The sequence below is a fragment of the Octopus bimaculoides genome, chromosome 12, assembly GCF_001194135.2.
Source record: "Octopus bimaculoides isolate UCB-OBI-ISO-001 chromosome 12, ASM119413v2, whole genome shotgun sequence".
Classification (NCBI taxonomy): Eukaryota; Metazoa; Mollusca; class Cephalopoda; order Octopoda; family Octopodidae; genus Octopus; species Octopus bimaculoides.
The window spans coordinates 57,685,545-57,693,835 of NC_068992.1; the positions used below are offsets into that span (position 1 = coordinate 57,685,545).

Consider the following 8,291-nt stretch of genomic DNA (forward strand, 5'->3'; position numbering starts at 1 on the left):
TACTCAAGAGACAGGAAGAAAGAGTGAGAGAAAGTTGGGGCGAAGGAGTACAACAGGGGTCGCCACCACCCCCTGCCAGAGCCTCGTGGAGCTTTTAGGTGTTTTCACTTAATAAGCAAACACAACGCCCGGTCTGGGAATCGAAACCGCGATCCTCCGACCGCAAGTCCGCTGCCCTAACCACTGGGCCATTGCGCCTCCATTGTGGGAACATTGCTGATTACATATTGTGGGAGCATTGCTAATTATGTGCTGTAGGAATATGTAGTTATGTGCCATAGGAAATTGCCTGTTATATGTTGCAGGAACATTGCTAGGTGTATGCTGTAGAAACACTGACAGTAATTATATGCTGTGCAAATCAGAGCTAGTTATAAACTATAGGCTGTGGGAATATTGCCAATTATATGCTGTGGGAATAGAATATAGGACAATGTTCACGATCTTTGATTCACTGGTTACCCTCACATTTAAAACCTGGTCTGAATGAATCTAACAGAGTGAACTCAATACAGGTGCTCAAGGGTCAAGAGGTGCTGGAAGAAAAAATATAACAAACACATTGAATCCGTTCTAACCTGTGCTGTCTTTCAGTAGAAAAACCAACCATTTCCATAGACTGCTTTAAACGGGCAAATTCATGCTCTTCATCGACACCATCAACAGTATAACAGTTACTCTGCAACAACAAAAGAAAGAAAAAGACAATGAGATTATATGTGAATGAAGGAAACAACTAAGAACAAGAACAACAAAATGGCATTGGTACAATTGGCTTTTATATACACAGATTTAGCATTTACCATTAGAAATACAAACAAGATTAGGAATGCTGAGCTGAAGAGGGATGTCCCCTGCATCCCTCTTCAGCTGAGCATTCCTAATCTTGCAGACTTGTGGGTACTGGTGCCATGTAAAAAGCACCTGTGCTGGTGCCACACAAAAGCACCCAAGCTGGTGTTACGTAAAAGCATCCTGTACACTTTGTAAAATGGTTGGTAGTAGGAAGGGCATCTGGCTGTAGAAACCATGTCAAAACAAACATGGAGCCCAGACAGCTCTCTGGCTTGCCAGCTCCTGTCAAACCGTCCAACCCATGCCAGCATGGAAAACGGATATCAAATGATGATGATGATGATGATGGTCATTACTTCAGGCATTTTAAAGGTGTTCGTAGATTTAAATAGGATTCATGTCTACAGAGACACAGGTGTGGCTGTGTGGTTAGGAAGCCTGCTTGCCAGCCATGTGGTCTTGGATTCAATCCCACTGCATGGCACTTTGGTGCATGTGTTTCTGCGATAGCCCTCTGCTAACCAAGGCCTTGTACATGGATTTGATAAACGAAAACTGAAAGAAGCCCCTTCATGTATGTATGTGTCAATATCATGTGACAGTTGTAAAGAGCATTACCACCATATCAAATTGAGAGTGGATTTAGTAATGTGCCTGTGTTTGTACCCCCCCCCCCATCACTGCTTGACAATAGCTTTTGGTGTTTACATCCCCACAATTTAACAGTTCATCAAAAGAGACCGACAGAATAAGTACTAGGCTCAAAAAATAAGTCCTGGGGTCGATTTGTTCAACTAAAACCCTTCAAGGTGGTGTTCCAGCATGGCTGCAATAAAATGGCTGAAACATGTAAAAGAAAAAGAAAAAAAGAAAATGCTGTTATTTATAGCTTTATGCGTTTTGAGATCTACTTTTCCAAAACAAGAAACCTATTGCCATTTAAATCTCAGCACTTTTAGTTTCCTAATTAAAATAATCCAAAACAAATTTCATAATTTCAAACAAGTAGATGACAGACCCAACACTTAATAAAACATATCTATAAAAAAAAAATGGCTTTGAAATACATTGAAAATATGTTACGTGCTCTTCAGAAAGTCAACAGAGAAACATCTAAGGTTACTAGAATATGGCCAAGCGGAACTGATGTGGTGACATAGATCAGCCAAGGCTGCTAACACTTCAAGAAGTATGGCTTATTACAAAACCTAAATGAATACAGCAGCAGTCAGTTTATAGTTTCTGCGTCAAGGTGGAACTCAAATCTCAAATAAACCTCTTCAACTCTGGCAGACAGGAAGGCACAAATTCTGAAATCTTGACATATTTATTTATTTAAGAATATTACCGAGTTTCTTTGTGATATGATTCCTGAAATAGCAGCAGCCTTTATTATAAGCAGTATTTCTTACACATGTATGTGTAAGGGAGGGCTTAGCAGAATCATTAAACCAAACTTAAATGTAGTATAATAGAGACTACATGTTTTTTTTTTTCTTTTAAGATTTCCATTACTAAAAGAACTTAAACTAACAAAATCAAAAGAGATTAGTTCCAGGTAATGCTTTTAGGAATTATATAAATTGACAGCATGGAATAATAAGCATCCATTTCTAAAACAGTGTTAAATCTTATTACTAATTAAATAATTAAATCATAAAGAGAGGTTGTTCATATGTTTGACTAATTAAAACGTGAGTTTCATTAATTTCAATGTGTTCAACAACAGAAATAATTACTGTAGTGTAAAATGTGCATTGATTAGGGGAACTATGTGGATTTAACTAGAGACATTTCTATCCAGTAAGCTAGTTACTACAGTGCCAGCAAGCAAGCAACTATGAAGCTTGATGAGACAAACACTTGTAATTATCTCCCTTACTTGCTCAGCCAAACAATGGTATTAGTTAGCGCCTTAACCATTTAGCATTTAAACCGGTCATATCCAGCCAAAATTGTTCTACCTGTTTTACGGCTACACCTGGCCTCTCAGATCTACCCTACAACATCATTGTAAAAAATAACAATCACATCATTTCAGTCGTCTAAGGACCTTGTAATGAGTGAATGCTTAAAAAAAGAAAGAAAAAAATGTGGTTGAGTACTCCGCAGACACGTATACTCTTAACGTAGTTCTCAGGGAGGTTCAGTGTGACACAGAGTGTGACAAGGCTGGCCCTTTGAAACACAGATACCACTCATTTTTGCCAGCTGAATGGACTGGAGCAATGTGAAATAAAGTGACTTGCTTAAGGACATACTGCATCAACAGGAATTGAACTCCATGATCTTACAATCATGAGCCAAATACCCTGACCACTAAGCCACGCACCTTCACTACATCATTAAGTAATAAGCAACTAACGAAGATAGCAAATGTGAAGAGGAGTCTATCATCAGCAGCACAGTGATGACTAGTGTTGATATGAAGCAGTGAAGGGTATGAGGAAAAAAAAAAAACCTGCTGCTGTTGTTGTTGTTGTTGTTGTTGCTTTTGTTGTTTAGCTCTTCATCAGATCTCAGCTAACAGATCTAAGATGAGAGATGTTCCCGTTATGGTTCTCCCATTCTTTTCGAAACCATTGTATGCCTGAATCTAAGACTACAGTTTGCCGGTCTCTTTCCAAGAGGGGTTTCACTGACATTTCTACCACATCAAGAAGAACTCCTGTGGAGTTTTGGCATTATTATTATTGTGGTGCAAGACAAAATAGAGAATAATGTTTCTTCCAGGCAAGGACTTTTATTAGAAAGGAAAGAACTCCACCCAAACACCAGTAACTCAACCCTTATCACAACACTACTAATGAGTGTTTGTGTGTGTGTGTGTGTGTCTCACAATCTTCTTTTATTTATATACGTCCAATAGTACAGGTTCACTCTCTCTCTCTCTCTCTCTCTCTCTTTCTCTCTCTCTCTCTCCCACTCTCTCATGCATATATGCCCTAGTCTGTAACATACAAATGCTAATATCAGGGCAATAGCAGAACCTGCTTCCAAAACAATAAAGAAAAAGAAATACTTGCTTTAGATGAACACACCATTAATTAATTGGTGCATAGTAATTATAGCCAAAGGAAGAAATAAGAATGAGGAAGATGTTAAGCAATTAATAGCAACAAAGACTAGCTGCTAATTTAGCATAGCTCTCAGAGTGACTTAATAACTAATTATCTTATCCTAATTGCTTAGGTAAGTTATAATGTCGTACTAACTTGCTTCTGACTAACAGTACTAATAAGAGTAATTGCAGGTAGAGGTAGAAAATGTAGCTCGTAATGCCACTCCTGAAAATGGCATAGTTAGAAAGCAGGGTTACCGACATTCCATAGACATGGTAGTCTGATTAATAACAAACTATGTCTGCAGTAAAGGAAGTGATATAAACAGTATTATCTTCTAGAAATGCCAACTTTTGGAGTGTGGGAGGCTTTGTGAGATAAACTCTTCTTCTTTGGATGTTTGATATCAGTCAAGCTCTCCAGAAATTCAAATTATGTCAGTAGGGTCTCTTCTCTCTCTTCTGATATCACAAACACTGTGAGTGGTCCCTTGTGACACTCCGAAGGAGAGAGAGAGAGAGAGAGAGAGAGAGGGGGAGGAGGGAGAGAGAGAGAGAGAGAGAGAGAGAGAGAGAGAAAGAGAGAGGAAATCAGCAACAGTGCTGCTTTATTTATTTATCAACCCCTGCACCCCAGCTTCACCCATCCCATCCCACCCCACATGCCAACAAAAAAAAAAAGGATGGAGGGCAAAGTTGACTCCAGTGGGATTTGAACTCAGAACTCAGGGAAACCAGAGACCCAGAAAGAATAACACAAGACATTCTATCCAATGCTTTAATGATTCTGACAACAACAACAGCAACAACAACAATATGCGATCACCATGTCAGGCACATTTGGTTGTGATGCATGCGCCTAGTGTACCCTTATTATATGCCCTAATGCAGTACCAGGCTCTCATGGCTTCTAATCTTAACTGATTGGAAGTGTTATCATGTTTTGTCCTGGTGTAAAAAATGGGCTACAGCAAATATTCTGCTCACTACCACAGATTTACTTGTCAGATGTTTGACCTTAACCAGTTGAGCATCTCCGCTGGTCGCTGATCATAAAAAAAGAAGTAGTGGGGGGGAGCATCATAGCCACGTGCCGAGAGGAATTTCTTTGGAGTTTGAATAATTCACCTCTGGAAACATGGATGTTTCATTCAACATCCTTAAACAACCCTTATTCAAGGACTATTTGAGCAGGATGGGCTACTCAACCTGAAGAAAACTCTAACTGGGCCCCGCTTTCAAGGTCATGCACTGTTTATCTTGATATGAGATCACCATGCCGCACATATTTGGTTGTGATGCATGTGCCTGATGTACCCGTATCGGATGGGTAGTCATGATGGGTATACTGGGCTTCGTATATTTTACTCCAGTGTCACTTTGATGGCATGCACTGCTCTCTCACTCAATGATAATAATAATAATAATAATAATAATAATAATAATAATAATAATAATAATAATAACAATAATAATAATTGAGAAATAACAACTGGGTTAAATGTCTGAATATCTGAGTGAGTTAACTGTTGATAATTATAATATTTCAGACTAATTAATCTCATTTGTTAGAGATAAAGCTCTTACAATTTCAATCAGCTGATCTGTGTATTTTTATAAGAAGAAATTTGGCTGCTTTGTAAGCATGGTTTAAAATAATGGTATCTTTCCATGGCAGAAGCCTAATTATTTTTAGAAGAGAGAATGAAAGAACCTGTAGGTTGACTTCCACATTAATAGAACTACCATAAGGTGCAGTCCTTACCACGGTGTGCAGTACAAGTCCTTATCATGCCTGTGCAGTACAAAGTCCTAGTAGGGTTCCCCCACCACCTTGTGCTGGACAGGTCAAAGGATAGAGGCCAGATTATTATGAACCACTTCTTTACAGAGTTAAAAGTGGGTTTGTGTAGGGTCAACACACCTATCTAGAAAAAAAGATAGCATCAAAGAAAACTGAAAATCCACACAACTTGGGAGAGGAAAGCCTTCCTTCAGGAAGATAGAATACTGATGAAGAGCTGAAAAAGCAGGGATCCAACAGGAGAGAAACAAGAAAGAGAGCCCACTTCTATGGATGAGGGTAAGAAGATTTTAAAATGACATCAGAATAAATGACTAGATAAGTTAACGAAAAGACTCATTATAAAAAGCTAACACTAATATGGACAAAACAGACAAGAAACACATAGATGATAAATGGTTACGCTCTAAGAATTAATAACATTATTTTGAGAACAAGCTTAGTATTCTTATTAAATTAAGAAATATATATTGGAACAATATTTACATTTAGAATTTGTTTTCATATAAGCGAAGACTAAATAACCTTGGATTACACTCAAGTTGAGCAACTGTTTAAGACATTCATGGTGGATGAGTGGGAAAAGAAAATGACCCAGATAGATTTATCTATCTATCTATCTAGTTATATATATACATATCCACACAAATGTATATCGTTACACTACTGATGCAAATGAAAAAAGAGACACATAATTGATAGATTTAAAAGACAGTATAGATGTTTACTCAAAGTTGCCATTAGCAAAACTCTGTATTCCATATCATAGACAAACACTAAGAACCCAATTATTAGACTTACCTAACAACAACACAACAACAACAACAACGACGACAACAACAGTTATAAATGAAGGGAAAAAAATAAACATTGATTTATTCTTTGAGGAGAAATTCGTAAAAGAAAAACTAGTATAAAAGACTTATTCTGTCGGTCTCTCTTGGCGAACTGCCAAGTTACAGGGATGTAAACACACTAAAACTGGCTGTCAAGAAGTGATGAGGGACAAGCACAAACACACACACACACACACACACATATATATATATATATATATATATGTGTGTATGTGTGTCATCATCGTTGCTGATGCTGGCATGGGTTGGACAGTTTGACCAGGGCTGGCCAGCTGGAAGGCTGCACCAGGCTCCAGGCTGATTTGGCAGGGTTTCTATGGCCGGATGCCCTTCCTAACACCAACCACTCCACGAGTGCTTTTATGTGCCACCAGCACGGGTGCCATTTGCATGACACCAGTATCTGCCATGACTGCGATTTTGCTTGACTTGACGAGTCTTCTTCTCAAGCATGACATCATATATATATATATATATATGGTGGGCTTCTTTTAGTTTCCATCTGCTAAATCCACTTACAAGGCTTTGGTTGGCCTGAGGCTATCGAAGAAGACACTTGCCCAAGGTGGCAACACATGAGAATGCAGTTGGAACATGTAATGACAGTCACTTCTGATAGGAGCTTATGGAGGAGGTACCTGAGGACTCAGAAGAGACAGATGGTAGAGAAAATGGATGGATGGATGGATGGACGGATAGATGGAACTATGATGGTGGTAGTGGTGGTGGTGGTGGTGGTGGACCCTCCAATGGTTTAGACATTGAATATTGCAATTCTTCAGTCAAAGATGGGCTTCTCTCAGTTTCCATCAACTAAACCCACTCCCAAGGCTTTGGTCAGCCCAGGGCTATTGTAGAAGACAATGGCTCATGGTACCATGCAGTGGGACTGAAAAAGGAACCATGTGGTTGGAAAGTACAGAGTGTTTGATATTGCTTGAAATCTATACAGCAGAACTCACAGAGTGTCAGACAAAATTATTTTACGGTATTCAGTCCTGTCACTTCTGACTCTGAGTTCAATCCTCAATGCAGTTGACCTTCCCTTTTATCCTGCTGGGGTCTATTACACAAGTAAAAATCATTTTAATTAACTGTTCCCAAACCAAAATTTGTGGTCATGTGTATTGTGTTTAAGTCAGTTGGTAATCTTGGGAGTAAAAGAAAATGGTAGTAAAGAGGAAGAATGATTGGTTTAGAAACAATGTAATTTTGCCTGAAGGTGGTAATGTTACCTGAGAAAGGTAATGATACTCCGTGGCATCGTGTAAATGAAGAAAACTTCGTTCCTCTGCAGAGGCTCCTTTCAGAAGATAATAAAAGACATGGTAATTCCTGAAAGCAAGAAATAAAAAACACACAAAATTAATTGAACATCCAATTGGAAATAACAACTGACATATCTATGTATCTATCTATCAAGTCATGTATCTCTACTTATCTACTTAAATATCTCTCTATCTACATATATTTCTATCTACTACCTGCCTATTTCATCAAAGCTGTAAACATTGCACTCCATGTTTGAAGCTCTGATGAAGCTACAGGCTGATACACAAGCATTCAACTACAAGTGCATTACACCGTATAGCAGAAACAGCTATTAGCTAATGAATTTCACAACATAATTTCTTATTCTTTTCTCATTTTAATTTCTTATATATATATATATATATATATATATATATATAAGAAATTATATATATTACAAATATATATACAACAACAATCAGTACTATGGAGAAAAAGGATAATATAGAAAGCTTCTAACAAT

General features: G+C 38.1%; 1 protein-coding gene across 12 annotated transcripts in view; it reads right to left on the reverse strand.

Moving 5' to 3' along the window:
• Positions 1-8,291, reverse strand: part of LOC106868187 (unconventional myosin-IXAa) — a 213,418-nt gene that overhangs the window by 180,698 nt on the left and 24,429 nt on the right. For all 12 annotated transcript variants that reach the window (XM_052972194.1, XM_052972200.1, XM_052972199.1 and 9 more), the window contains exons 3-4: positions 7,753-7,852; positions 579-679 (exon numbers count right to left, since the gene is read on the reverse strand). In XM_052972194.1, the coding sequence (XP_052828154.1) occupies positions 579-679; positions 7,753-7,852 (201 nt within the window). The remainder of the gene's footprint in view (positions 1-578; positions 680-7,752; positions 7,853-8,291) is intronic.